We start from the raw sequence: 15099 nt of genomic DNA on the forward strand, positions 1-15099 counted from the left end.
AGCTAACCAGACATTTACAGCAATAAATATTATTTCAATTTAAGATTCTAAATAGACTTTATTGCACTCCAGGAATTAGAGAGGATGAAGATCAACAGCACACGTCTGTGTCTTAAATGCAATATTGATAAAGGATCACGAATGCAAGTTCTTTTAGACAGCTACAGAGCAGAAAACACTCAAGACACCTGGATATATCAAACTTGTTAACAGCTATTTCTTACATCCTGTGTGAACTATCAACCAGATACAAAAATATATTTCTGACTTTTTGCATTGTTACTAAAACTGCAGAAATGGGTGGACAATATGGGGGCATCCCACATAGAATGGTTTAATGAAATTGTTTGTACTGATTGCTATTGGTTTGGAAGGTAAAGTAAATAAAATTAAATGGGTAGGGGGGCCCTACAAAGACATCACAATGGCACCAAAGAAAAAGCTGTTACATGTTGTGTGAGCTAAAGAGAATGGAAGGAAAAAATAGTGAGGAAAGGAAGAGAAAGACTGATGTACAGTATAAAGCAAATAGAAGGAAGAAAGAATTAAAAGATCACTTTACTGGCCATATTAAATTTCTTGCATTAGGAATTTGTCTTTTCGCATACCCCAACTTGCTTTCCATGAGACACACAGACAGGGAGAGAAGCTTGGGGTCAGAGCACAGCTCTGGGGAGCAGCTGGGGTTAAGGGCCTTGCTCAGGGGCCCAATGGAGTAGGATTCATCTGTCGGCTGTGGGATTTGAACTGGCAACCTTCCAGCCACAGAGCACCACTTTTTTAATACCTAAGGTATTATACCTAAAGGTATTAATTAAATAATGCAGACTTCCTCTAAAGCTAGGGGGTGGTGAAAGCGTAAAAAAAAAGACAAGATTCGCAGCCTGGGCTTTAGGGCTCACCTCATCCATTAACTACTTTTCTTTAGATGTAGGAAGACTAAGAGTAATGACTAAGGCTCTAAAAGTGCAATCCTCAGTGAAAAGAATGCTTTTATATATTTGGATTTGCACTAAAGAAACAGAAATATTAAAATATACAAACACCAACAGAATTATCTCTTTATTCCAACAGTGTCTGCAATACAATGAAAAAAATACAAAATTATAGATTTATATTTTACAAGCAATTATGCAATATATTCAGACCAAGTTCTCCATTTACATTCCCTGCTTATGGACTGCTCAACTATAATCTGCATTGCATTAAAAAACTTGTCTTCATGATTATATATTATCTGTAAAAAAATACAAACAAAACCTTATATTCACTTCACAGTTTTTGCCTTCTTAAAATAAGGAGAAAATGCCAGCTCTGCTGACAATATACAATATAGGATGCAGGAAAACAAATGAACAAAAACATTAGGAATATACCCTCTCCTCTTTCTGATACAAGTGCCTCTGAAAAGTTCCAGTGGAAGTAAAATAATTCAGTCAACTGTGAAGCCAGAGATTTCAAACAGAAAGCCAGCCAGGCCTGCTAGTCCCAACTCATAGTCCTCGTCATAGTTAAATGGTCTAAGTGTCTGTTGTATTCATGAATGAAAGAAAAAAATTCCTTCCTCAAGAAATGCACTTTGGTGGCTTCATCCTTCCTTGCTATCCCGGAAATTGTCCACTCCCAGAGTCAGGTCCTTAAAGGATGGCCTCTGAGCTGGATCATTGGTCCAACACTCCAGCATCATTTGATAAATCTGAAACAGATTTTTATTTTTCAGAAAAATACCTTCTGACAGAAGTATTATCACTGATACATTGAACTTCAGGCAGAATACATTCTTACCATACCACACATACTGTAAAACAAACACGACATCAAGTTGCCCCATACTGAAATCGGGCTGAACAGTGGCAACTGTATTTGAACGCTTATAACACATTAGTTTGATTAGTCTGCTTTGTGCCATGTTAAAGAAGATTAGAACAGCTAAACTTCTTCACATAAACTTGAAACTTGGCTACATCAGCCTGACTCAAATTAAAAAAATGGAAAAAGTCCACTTCCAATTTTGATATAAAAAAAAAGAACCACCAGATTCAGCATTTTCCAATATTCATAGGTGAATTCCACTCTCTACTCTTATGTCTCACTGCAAAATGTTTTATACAGCAAACACAATAGTTTGTAAAATAATACCAAGAACCTGAAAACAAAGATAATGCTCACCAAACTAATTAATGATGTATTTCAGTCCCAAATTAAGTTATTGATCATTATTTATATACAGTACAGCTCTTCTTAGGTACAGTATATTCAATTCAATTTTCAAACTCTTGAAGTGCTATTAATGCAACTCTTCTTTTAGCAATTTTTATTTTGGTCTATAAATATAAGTACACACTTCATTTATGAATAAAATACATTATGAAGGTGATATTTTAAAGGCTCTTCTAAGTGTGCAGCAACTTATAGTTTGCAGTCTTAAAATAGTGTCTTTCTGTGTCACAGCACAAATCTATTTTTTGCAGATAAGAGACAACTATGAAAAATTATGCATGTAGCTAAAAATATATAAAATCAATAAGATGCTACCTCCTTAGGGCATCCTTCTGGACAGGTCAATCTGTTGCCAGTTTTAAGGATCTCAATTAAGTGGTAGACAATCATCTGTCCCTGCTTGTCATTACCAATCATCCGCATAAACTCCTGTGGACAGAACACAGATAAGTATTAACACTTAATTGAACATGATTTGGTACCAGCACTTGCAAATTAATACTCACAGAAAACCCACTGTATATATAATCTGTTGTGTTTCAATCTTTAGATTTGAAATGCTGGGATATTGTAAAAGAACATTTGTGTACAGTTTACAGTTAAATCTGTCTTCATCCTGACAGCTTTCTTCCCTGTGCTTAACTACTCCTAAGTGCAATTTTTTAATTTTTTATATAATGTAAAACAGTAACAGACTACAATTACAATTTACCCCACAGAACACAACCAATATGCAATATAATCTAAAATATGACATTGTACAACAAAATAAATGCCCTTTTTTACAGTGTCTTTATGGGCATAGAATCTCGAAGCACTGCACTATACAATAAAAATGGGACCACAAAAAACATAAATCACATTTGTTGAAATAAGATGAGGGAAACCTGTACTGCCTTGACTATGTACTCTAAATTTCACAATGACAAAAAACATTGTCAACTGAAATTTTTTATACCTGCAGAACTTCTACCGTGCACAAATTTGTTTTCTGTGGTTTTATTTTTCTGAAGAAATCACTATGATGAAGACAGACATACCGCTGGTGGACTCTTATTCTTGTCACTGTGTGTGAACAGTTCATATAACACCACTCCAAAGCTCCAGACATCTGATGCCACGGAGAACTTGCTCTCAGTCAGGGACTCGGGAGCGTACCTGTATCATTCAAAACAGTTTGAACTTACAGTTCTTTACAGTTGTTTCATTTCATATATATGAAGCCTTTCAATATTAATTGTCAAAAATAAAAGGATAAAGAAAAGACAGAAGTCTTACAATTTTTATATTCACTGCATTTTCATTATCAATATTTTTTAAGGAAAAATTCATCTGAAGGTACACATCCTTTTGACACTATTTTAAACTATTTTAAACTTTCAACAAAAGCAAGGAACATCCAACTATTAAATTCCTGTTCCTAATTTGGAATAAAAAAACACTAGCACAATCTTAAAATCTACACTATATATTGATTGAAATCTTATAATTATGACTTAGAATTTGACTTTAATACTTATTATTCATTATAAATCAGTTTTAAAATGGAGTGTAATTCTCTGTGTTTTAGGAGAAACAAAAAATAAAAATATTACCAGAAAATAGGACTTTCTCCCGGTTCCTTGACTTTGTAATACTCTTTGTCCTGTGGCAGAACCTTTGTCAAACCAAAATCTCCAATTTTCACTCTGTTCTCACTCTCAACAAGGATATTTCTGGTAGCCAGGTCTCTGTGGATGTACCTCTTAGTTGCAAGGTAATCCATCCCCTGAAGAGTAGGAAGCACATATTGTCACACACAGCTCTTTTAACCTCTATTAGACCTGTACATTTCACCCAGGCTACTGTATGCAATAAAGCCTACAAAGGCAATAACACAGTCGTGATTTAAAGATCTTTTTCAAATCTTATATTGTTCTTCAAAAGTAAGTTTCACCAAGTTACTTAAGCAAGAATGGTCTTGCAATCTACAAGGAGAAACATGAAAATTGCCTTTACTTTATTACTGAATTTCACTTTTGTGTCAAAAGAAAGCTTCAGCATTTTTATTTCATCACTTTGCAGTCAATATTAAAGAAAGCCATCTGAATTGACGTGACATGTAGAGCCTTATTTTTTAAATACTTAAAGCAGGATACTGCAAAGGTCCAGAAGGTGGTTTAAAACAAAATCGACACTATGTACCTTGCATATTTGAGATGCATAATGAAGCAACTTCTTATGGTCAATCCTTTCCTTATTTTTGATTAAGTAGTCTCGTAAGCTCCCAAAGGGGAGATACTCCATGATGAGCCGCAGGTTTCTTCGGCCTTTAGTGAAAAAGAGGAAACAAACAAAATGAATTTCCAGACACCCCGTAGTAGTTTAGTGGACAACTGGTTAGGAGTAGCTTCTTTAGAGTGGATGGACTGCTGCTAGAATTAAGCTTTCCTGACAGAGGGGAGGGTGTGCCACTGTAAACAAGGTCTTCTCTTTGCCCACCTACCGGCACTGTAGCACACTCCCTTGTACTTGACAATGTTGTCATGCTGAAGTGACTTGAGGATCTCAATCTCGCGCTCAAAGTCGCGCAGGTGCTCAGCGGTACTGTGCTGTAGCTTCTTCACAGCCACCACCTCCCCAGTGTTGTCCTGCAGAGGGTCATAGCGGCACATCTCCACACTGCCAAAATTGCCCTGAGCGGAGAGAGAACATTCACTTCAAACACAGGAATCTCCAGCTCCACCCTGTACTCCATTACACCACTTTTTACAGTGCTTTTACTTTAAAGCAAACTCAATTGCTACCACATATGCTTTAGTATCACCCAGGTCAAATAAAAGTCTTTCAAAACCACCTAATTACATGAAAAACAGTTTCAATGGTGACTTTATTTACCTTGCCAAGTTGCTGTAGAAAAATCAAGTGCCTCTCTTCAAATTGAGCAGGTTCTTGGTTTTCAAAAGCACCGCCATACCCAAATCCACCAGATCGATTTGGCAACATGTCACTTTCAAGCAGCAACTCATAGTCTAAGTAGACAAAAGCAAAAAAAAAACATTTTTAGAAACATTTCTGTAAATGTTTCTTATACTTGCTATACGCCATTCATTTTGTTCACCAGTTGGTAATGCTGTAGAGTCTAATTTTCTCAGTTGCTGTATGAAAAGTGATATGGACATTTCCTATTTGTGAAAGTTATTAATATTTATATTAAAAAATCTGTTAAAAACAGGTTATCTGTTCTGTCTGCAATCAAAATGATTATCTTTCGGCTTTTACATGAACATGATTAAGTGCTGTAGCCCTACTACAAGCAGCCCGAGAAAACTCAAGACAACCATCAAATATACTCTGTATCAACAGCTCTCTGAACTCTGGCTTTACCGGCAGCACCTGGCCTGTTTCACACTGCTGCTGTGCCAGACGACACCAGCCATAGAGTAATCCAGTAAGCCCACTCCACCCTTCAAGTGGAATAGTCCACTAGTGGCACAGCCTGGACTGGAAGGTGGTCATACTCAGGCTTCCACACTTATCCTAATTTCTGAGCTGGAACACAGGGAAGCATTGGACTGTGCTCTGTCAACGGACCCCTGAGCGTTCCTCTTCACAGCGGAAGGATGCGACTACCTGGAGTGAAGAGGCTGTTGAGATCCCTGATGATGGCTCGGAAAGACGGCCTATAAGCGGGCTCATAATCCATGCAGTTATTGATAAGGTTGGCCAGTTCTGTCCATTTTGGAGCAGGCAGCTGATGGTGATCTTCATAGAACAGATACTTCTAAAGCAACAGGTACATGACAAAAGGCTAGTTAAAATATGGCAGTTTAAACAAACTTGTAGATGTTCTAAATATTGTGAAGAATCTGTCACACTGTACTGCCCTTGTCCAAACGACACTGGGAATAATTGTGGATAGAAGAATGGAAAGTAGACATAGTAAAAACAAAAGGGAATGTGTAAGGTCCCTATAGGGCGCTCACTTTAGTGGAGTCCAAGGTGCTGAGGGGTTTATCGCCACCACTGCATATCTCCCAAAGTGTTGTGCCAAAACTCCACTTGTCTGTGGCCAGGCTGAGGTTCTTTGGATCTTCAATACATTCTGGAGGCACCCATGGGATCCTTTCAATGAGAACTGAAAAACAAAGCAGTAAAGTTTTTTTTGTGAAAAGAATACTAAAGTATTTTAGTCAATAAAAACTCTCGTCTTTAAACACCGCTAGTCACCATTGAATTATTTTAATGTGCAATGGTCCAGATGTAACCTCTATCAGAAGTGTTTGAAGATAGCAAAAGATCATTAAACAATGCATAGGAGAAAACCAAAATCTTTTGCCAGCTCACAGAGCCAATAGGGGACCACTGAAAAGACCTCATCTGCAGATATTGTATGTTCAAGCTACATTTCCATTTTGCATTTAATTGTGGTGACCCCATAAAGACGGAACTTTGTAGGATCCATCCCTATTTATTGGCTAAATAAAATCAACAAATGGGATACACTGCTCAATTTGATCAAATTTGAAATCCTTCAAAAGGGCAAGGAAACACACTCTACTACTCTGTCTAAATTGTAGGTAGTAATAAAACCTTAACATTCCTATAAATCATTCATGAGAAATGCAATATTTATGGCTGAAAATGAAAAAGGCTTGCTTACCTTCTTTTGGGAGCACGGTGATGCTCACTCCTGGATCACTGAGCTTTATGAAGGGAGGATTGCCATTTTTTCTATCCTCTTCCCGGATGAGTAATAGGTTTTTGGCACATACATTTCCATGGACAAGGCTTTTGTCTTCCTATATAAGGGGAAGAAAAGGAAATCAAGTAAACCAATTACTTATTAATTACTTATTAAGAGTGTGTCATACAGACTTCTTTGACATTTGTAAGGCAGTGCTATTGAAACAAAGTTATTTTATATTTTATGAAAGCCATTATTGTAGAATATCAGATTTTAAAAAAGAAAAAATAATTAAGGGACATCTTGGTGTACAAATGTACACAGAATAACACAAAATTCAATACTTTAGATATACGTCTTTTTTTGTTGTGCAATTAATGTGGGCCAAATTTCAACCTTAACGGCAGGCTGATGACCGCTGTGACTTCTTGCCAAGGCCAAGAGAATTATGTGCCACCAAATTAAACAATCGCCACTTTTTAAACTCAGAATATCTTTAATCTCTAAGAGATCATAGTGAAACAATTAGCTTAAAAGCCTAATCACTTTAATAAAAATTGCAGTGTGATCTGGAAAGAAAATTCAAAGTCTGAAAGATTTATGGACTTTGAAATAGACAACAAAGTGGATGTCACAATACAGGTCTGTAACTGAACAGCATATGGGAGGTGGTAGCTTTTTTATGGTGGCTTTTAATGCATATTAAAAAGAAGATCTGATCACCCGGAAGATCATTTTATTTGTTTTCAATTTTACAACATCCAAATTTATCTGGTGTTTCGCTGTTCCAATTTTCATTAAAACCTCTGAAGTTTTTTCAGGAAATCAAGAAAAATAGGTTTGATGATTGTCTTGCAGCACACCTCCACCCAATACAGTATATACCAGACAAAAATTATTGAATTCCTTTCAAATTTTTAAACAGGACAGAATGTAATGAATCTGCATATATTGTCACAATCATGGTCTTCTCCAATAATATTTTTAATAATTACCTTGCCTTAATGAAATAACAATCAGACTTTCAAAGCTTTGTGTGCTAGAGAAAAACTTAACTGTAATGTTCTGAAAGTTAATGTAAAAGTTAAAAGATAATAATATACCAACAGAAATCACTTGTCTCTTATAGGAACATTTGAATGGGGGAAAAGTGAATGCAACAAAGTACTTTACTGATAACTCTATAACAGTATATACATATTACAAAAAATGATCCTACTGGATTTTGGCTTTTTAAGCAGGAGGTATCAGAAACACTACCACAGAGAAAACTTGTGGCAACCATGCGTTCATAGTAAAGTTGATTTTTTATCCCTGTGAAGCAGAATTTTCTAAGCTTTCGATTTTTCACTCATTAATAGGAAATGTGAGGTGGGTTTAGGTTAGTTTTACCCCACTGATGATGTGGTGTTGCAACTGTAATCCTGCTCAGCAGGACTGGAACCACAGGTTCAGATATTTGGTGTCTGTGCTTGGCAGAAGAGCCAATGGTGCTCCATAAAGCTACATATGTTAGATTATGAAGGAAGGCTTCTAAGTCAGAAACCCTCCCAAAAGGTACAGTGCTAAAGTAATTTTAAGGTACTTTGCAACAATTTAAAACATGATATACTTCATTAAACGCCCCTTCCCAAACACATTCAATTAAAATGTGCAGAAATTCAGTCATGAGGAAAAACCAAAAATAACCAGATAGATTACTTTATAATTCCTACAAATTCAATACAAATGAAATGGGACCAAACACTCTGATACCCATGATACTTGTTACATTGATATAGCTATGAATACTTACCAAGAAATGCATAGCCCAAGCAAGTTGCTTCGCTACCTCGAGCTTCCAAATGATATTCACAGAGTTTTTGTTCTTCTTCAGGTAGGTGTCCAACGACCCAAACTTCACATATTCCTGAACCATAATGTCTGTAAAAGAAACATAAATTTTAGAAACCGACAGGTTCAGATTTGGCCGGGGACAATGGTACTGTCCAATTATTCTGAGAGAGGGACCTTGAAGATGTTTAGTTAGATATTAGACAGTTAGATGAAATCTGAAGGTAGGATGTCAATAAGGAAGTATATAAATTGCATCACTACTAGAATTTATTACTACTAATAATAACTACTACACTACTGAAGAAAGATATAAGATGTGAAAAGGGGTTAACTGATTTCTTTCTGCACAAAGACAATGGGGGGGCCCCTATGTTTGGACATTCCTAAGATCTTGAACACTTTCAATGGTCGGTTTTATCTTTCCTTAGTTTTTCTTGGGGGGGGGGGTATTTATCTTGCACTTGGAATTTCATATCAATTAACTCCCATCCCGCCATAACTCAAAGGTGCCCAAGCACAGAACGTCCTGTTAACTCCCATCCTTGCCATAACTCAAAGGCACCTAAACATGGAATGTCTTGTGTTACAAGAAGTCTTTGTGCAGAAAGAAATCAGTTAACCCCTTTTCACATCTTATATCTTTCTTCAGTAGTGTAGTAGTTATTATTATTATTAGTAGTAAATTCTAGTAGTGATGCAATTTATACACTTCCTTATTGACATCCTACCTTCAGATTTCAAATACAATAGGATGAACAGAACAAGGCCTTGTGGACAGTGACCGTCACATCCTGGTCAAATATTCGACCTGTGTGTATCATAGTCCCCTTCAATGAACACAAGAGATCTCAGGGGTGTCCTCTGGGAGTGTTTCTATTTTCCGAGAACAGATGGGCTCTGTTTCATGCAGACCAGGCATATTACAGTGTTAGAAGACTTCTGAACAAAGCAATGGAGCGACAATGCAGACGTAATGCATTTCACAGTCAGATGCAGTTAAATTAAAATGTAGTTTCTTGCAGCAAAAGTCAATGCAGAGTTGTTACACAAAAGATAATATAGGCTAGTGATTTCCAGTTTTTGACAGGGTCATTCAAAATTTTCTTTTCAATTGCAAAATTCAGCCCAGCAGGGGTTATGTTGCGCTTACACTTTAGAACACCTACTATAGGTAATACAGAATTCCAGTATTCCTTATTGTAGATATATAGATTGTAGAATGTGGAATTCCTGTATTCTTTGAGGCTTTAACCAAAACGAGATCCTCTTGTGCATCGGTTCCCAGCCCCAGTCCAGAAGGACTGCCATGTCTGCTGGTTTTAGTTTTCAATGGGGTCTTTAATCATGTAATTGGTCTCAATTTGATTAAACTCTTCTTCGGCAATCAGTGGTTTAAAAAATACACTGAAAACTATACTATTTTTAACAACTTCAGCATATAACTTCGTTCTTTAACTTTCTAATTAAGAATGTGCTCTCTTATTTATAACAAAATGCTTATAAAAGGAAATTACTTTATGATGAATAGAAAAAGAAGAAAGATAATGTATTTCTCACACTCAACTGGAAAAAACCATAAAGCCAAAGAGCCAAAACTAATTTTAAAAAGACACCTGAAATAGAAAGATGAAACCAATTTGCCTGCAATCATAAAACTAGCGGTCTCCCAGGACCAGAGTTGAGAACAGTTGCTCTATAGTTGAATATCTCAGGGCACAAAAAGTTTCCTTAGAAATGTATTTTTTTTCTCAAATGCAAACCTGCTTTGTAAAGGCTAGCTTTAACTTAATGAAGGCGATTATCTGGTGTGGTTAACAAACATAAAAAACATAAGTAACTCAATGAATGTATCAATACACCGTCATTGTAGGGATTGTAGTTGAACCACTGTATCTGAGAATGAAAAAATGTTGGTGTCTGTTGTTATTGACCTAATTCAACCTGTGGTTTGCCATACACTGTTCTGTTATACAACAGCTACCTGTGGTATTGAGATCTGCGAGAGTTCTCGCTATGATATAAGCAAGTGAGTCATCTAGAGATGTGACATAGCATACAGTACTTTATAACAACCCTGTATGTGATGTGACTTACACATCTGTGCTGATGATAAGTAATATATCCATTCATTTTCAATGTTCTTTCTTATCATAAAAAGTAAAATAAAATTTTAGTTTTTTTCCACTTAAACTGAAACATTTAAAATGACATTTTTTGTCTTCTATCATTGCCTAATTGGAAATCTCCAATTATGTGACTACTTGGTTTGCCACCAAAACACCAGAATATTTACAACTGAGTTGAAAACAACACATATATTCTTGTTTTTTGTTTCACGTCTGTGCCAAAAACTATATTAAGGCATCAGGTGTACTGCAAATTCACACAGACCACAAGAGACACTGCTGCACAGCCAAGGATTACATTGCAAAAACAAAGTGCAAAATCATTTCCCATTATGAAAGAAAATGCCAAAACCTCCCATTCATATCAAAGGCCGTCTTCTCTCATGGTAGAACGCCTTGGATTAAGAAGTAATTTATGTTGTAACAGTTAATCCTTAACAGTTTAGCTCTTAGAAATAAAAAGTGTTGCAGGTCAAATGTGTACAGAAAGACTGTATTGTAGTAACAGGTCTAAATTTCAAGATTGGTCAGATAGAATGCAAAGACTTACTCTCTTCACCACACACACAGACTCCGTAATTCAACAGCAGGTGCTTGTGGGAGAGCTGGCTCATCATGCTGGCAGCTTCAAAGAAAGACTGGAAGAGACAAACATTGTCGGACACATTCACTCTTAATTTGTACAGAAAACTCATTCTCACTAAGTCAGTGATTCAGAAAGTGTGGTTAATGGCAATTCAACTGAAAAAGTGGTTGACACTTAAGTTTATACATAAAAGAACGGAAATTAAACATCTGTGTTTCATAAAGAAAATATAATCAATTTTCAAATCCCTTACCAGTGACATACTTATACCTAATGGCTCTAGAACACAAACCTAAATAATACTGTCAACTTGTATGACTTATCTAATGCCAAATTAAGCTGCAAGAAAATATAATCTGCTCGTTTTAGTAGAATGATTTTCACAAACCTGCAGTCTCTCACAAATAATACTTGGCTATTCCAACTGATTGGTAGAAAAGACAAATAAATTAGCCTTTTAAGATATCTCAGTTTAATATTGTTGAAATGTTTGCTATGTTGCTATGTCTATGACTTCAGGAGCTTCAGTTACCTGCAAAGATAGGAAATAACTAGCAAGTGTTTTATACACACCTCAGAATAATTCCTGTGTGCTCTATCCAGAATCTTTACAATGACTTCAGTTTCATGCATTTGACCATAGTCCCCAAGCTCTTTCCTGATTCCTCTGAAAATCTTGGTAAATGTTCCTTGGCCTAAACTGTCATGCTGCAAACAAATAAACATACTGTTATCATCATGAGATACATTAAGTAAAAAAACAGATATTTTGTCAAGACTCTGCAGCAAACAAAAAGTTACCAAAGTTCTACAACACTGACAAATGTTGCAACAAGTTAAAATCCAATAAATCTGTGGTTCTCAAACTTTTTGGACCAAGTACCACCCCTGATCAAACCAAACCATCCAAGTACCACCTACAAGTCATCTTCTCAGGAACCCCAGAAATTCTCAATGACCAACATGAGCGCACGTGCGCGCACACACTCACTCACATACACATATAATAAATATTATAATAATAAAGTTTATTTGATATAGCACCTTTAAAGGTGGCTTCTCAAAGCCCTTTACAGAAAAAAAACAGGAATGCAATGCATCCATTCATTTCTGCAGCAACCTCTCTAATTCGTGCAACTACACCGCTGTGTCAGCTTGTCATCGCTCTAGCACCGTCTGTACAAAGTCCGATGCATTTTATCCAGTCGATGCCATTCTCTTCGATAAATTCATTCAGAAGCTGAAATATGTGTCCTCCTGTAGTTCCTTTTGGTAGCGGTTTACAGAACAGAAACTCCTCATGGGACGTACCCTCAAACTCGTATCTAACGTAAACGAGCAAATTGGCCAAATCGACTACAGACTCATCTAATTGCAATGAAAAGCATCTGCTCATCTTAACGCGCTCTACCAGCGTACTTTTGATATCATCCGCCATTTCAATAATTCTATGAGTGACTGCGTCTTTCAGTGGGAGCAGCAGGTCGAGCTGTTTAGCAGCTTTTTCTCCACACATAATACGTGTCAGCTCTTTTGCCAACGGTAAATAAGGTTCTTCAAAAATAGTGTGGGGTTTACCTGCTTTAGCAATCCGCAAGCTTGTATTTTTCCCCGTTACCGTTTCAGGAGTCCGTCTCAGAAGTTAAAAGAAGTTTTTATTTCATGCGCATGGGAGCGAAACACAGAGACGCTCTGTGTATTTTTCTCAAATTACCCTAGAACAGTTCTTAAATATTTTTCTGTTATCTATCACACTTTCCTGTGCTCACAAGATTACCAGCGTTCGTAGCACACATTTCTACGCATTCCTGTGTTTACAACATTGGCATTGTTCCAAAATCACGCACATTCTCCTACCTCTCTATTTGCTGGAGATAAGTTTTTTTAAATACAATTGGTCACTTATGTTCATAGCACTCATTCCTATAGAATGGTATAGAATTACATTGTAGCTCTGTGTCCACTCAATTATTAGCGCGCGCTGTATCGTAGTACGTGGGCTGCGTATTCGACACGTATTAAAATAGAAAATATGAAAACCCGTCCCGATTTTTCAGTGCACACAACAAAGTTCCAGGGTCATATGGCGTACCAGCTGGCGGCGCTCCGCGTACCACTGTTGGTACATGTACCACAGTTTGAGAACCACTGCAATAAATCATTACAACATGGCAGTTAATGGAAAAATATCTAAGTTTAAACTTCTGTTACAACAAGAAGTTCAAATTTCTTGTTTCAATGTTCAGTTTTTAAGTGCTATTATGGATGTCTCATGGGTCATCATATTCCAACTGGAAAAAAATTGCACAATTGATAAAATTGCAAGATTTTTCTACTTTTTGTGTTTTAACTTTGTGTTACTTAAAGAGTAAGAAACAATATAAAACAAAAGATATTACACTTTGCAACATTAAGGACTACAAGGAACCCTTATAACCTTAACAAAGGCATGTGAGAATTCATTTGAGTAAGTGCCCATTTATCAATACACTATTACCTAGAAGACTGGAATGTTCTGTTTCTGTAATCCAGATATTGTACCCCCCCAGAATTTTATTTTATTGTTTGAGCTCAACAAATCAGTGTGCTAAAAAGCTTATCTTCTCCAATTCATCTGTTGGATGTGGCCAAAGCATCAAAGCCCCTTCCAGCCACTGATGCCTTTATCTATGGGTCGGATCTGACTGATCTTCACAGAAGACTCTTCTGTGAGATCAATACCATTATTAAGGGCTAGCTAGATGTGTGGTTTATGAGGGCCAAAAGTGAAGTAACAGGGGTCAGTGACCTGAAAAATGGCTATCAAAGTCAACCCTTAATCCAGGCTCCCCATCCCATATGCTAAAAGCAAATGACAAGTTAATGAAGCTGGTGACTATGCCACTTCACTTAAATACTAATCCACTAGCGCTAACCATCAGCAATTTCCCCTTTGATGGAGCTCCAGCATGTAGGCATTTAGATTATTTTATGTTTCGGTGTCACAGGAGACAATGACTTTTTGGTGAAATAAAGTCCACAAAACGTCTGGCTGCAGCTCAGTTGTTGATGCAGAAAATCTTAGCACCAACAAGATTTACCACTTTAATTGTGCAGCTGCATTGTCTCTGATGTTGCATTTTTTTTGTCAAAAAGCATATTTTTTGCTCCATTTTTGTTGAAAAACGCACGATTAAATGCCAATGAATCTTCATACATTCTTCAATTATTCTTGCTTTTTGTTCATTAAATGATTATAAATGGCTAAGAACCTAAGACATATTGTGCTTTTAGATTTTCACAGATGTTCTTAGCAATTCAACTGGTGATTGAGTATGTCATACTTAAAAAGTCCAAAATGAACAGTAATTGTCAAATAATTACACCCCTTAAATTACACAAAAGACTAAAGAAGTATCTCTCTAAAATATAGAGATATACCTAAGAAGATATAAAAAGTATTTCTCAAACTCCCAACTGCTGGCTGTGCTTTCTGGGTATCCTGTACATCGTCAGGGCCCTGATGTTTCTCACCCCAGTCAGATACTCAGCCAGTATGAATAGCCTGTTTAGGGCCTACTGCATTCCAGTTCAGTGTTACTGGGGTGTGCTGTCATTTGTCATTTGGTTTACTCAGATTTGTGGTGTTTTAGCAGTGTCGTCCTGAAGCTGGTTATTGTCAGTGT

At 36.6% G+C, this 15099-nt stretch overlaps 1 protein-coding gene across 2 annotated transcripts in view; it reads right to left on the reverse strand.

Annotated features, from left to right (window-relative positions):
* Window positions 1-1050: 1050 nt before the first annotated feature.
* The window catches only part of LOC148837810 (tyrosine-protein kinase JAK2-like), a 97673-nt gene continuing 83624 nt past the window's right edge, over window positions 1051-15099 (reverse strand). For both annotated transcript variants that reach the window (XM_088911520.1, XM_088911521.1), the window contains 13 exons: window positions 12008-12142; window positions 11399-11486; window positions 8682-8809; window positions 6863-7001; window positions 6186-6337; window positions 5833-5983; window positions 5098-5231; window positions 4706-4895; window positions 4405-4529; window positions 3816-3988; window positions 3261-3378; window positions 2536-2649; window positions 1051-1696 (listed from right to left, as the gene is read on the reverse strand). In XM_088911520.1, the coding sequence (XP_088767646.1) occupies window positions 1589-1696; window positions 2536-2649; window positions 3261-3378; window positions 3816-3988; window positions 4405-4529; window positions 4706-4895; window positions 5098-5231; window positions 5833-5983; window positions 6186-6337; window positions 6863-7001; window positions 8682-8809; window positions 11399-11486; window positions 12008-12142 (1755 nt within the window). In that variant the 3' untranslated portion in view covers window positions 1051-1588. The remainder of the gene's footprint in view (window positions 1697-2535; window positions 2650-3260; window positions 3379-3815; window positions 3989-4404; window positions 4530-4705; window positions 4896-5097; window positions 5232-5832; window positions 5984-6185; window positions 6338-6862; window positions 7002-8681; window positions 8810-11398; window positions 11487-12007; window positions 12143-15099) is intronic.

Source organism: Atractosteus spatula, chromosome 3, assembly GCF_055471065.1.
Source record: "Atractosteus spatula isolate fAtrSpa1 chromosome 3, fAtrSpa1.hap1, whole genome shotgun sequence".
Lineage (NCBI taxonomy): Eukaryota > Metazoa > Chordata > Actinopteri > Semionotiformes > Lepisosteidae > Atractosteus > Atractosteus spatula.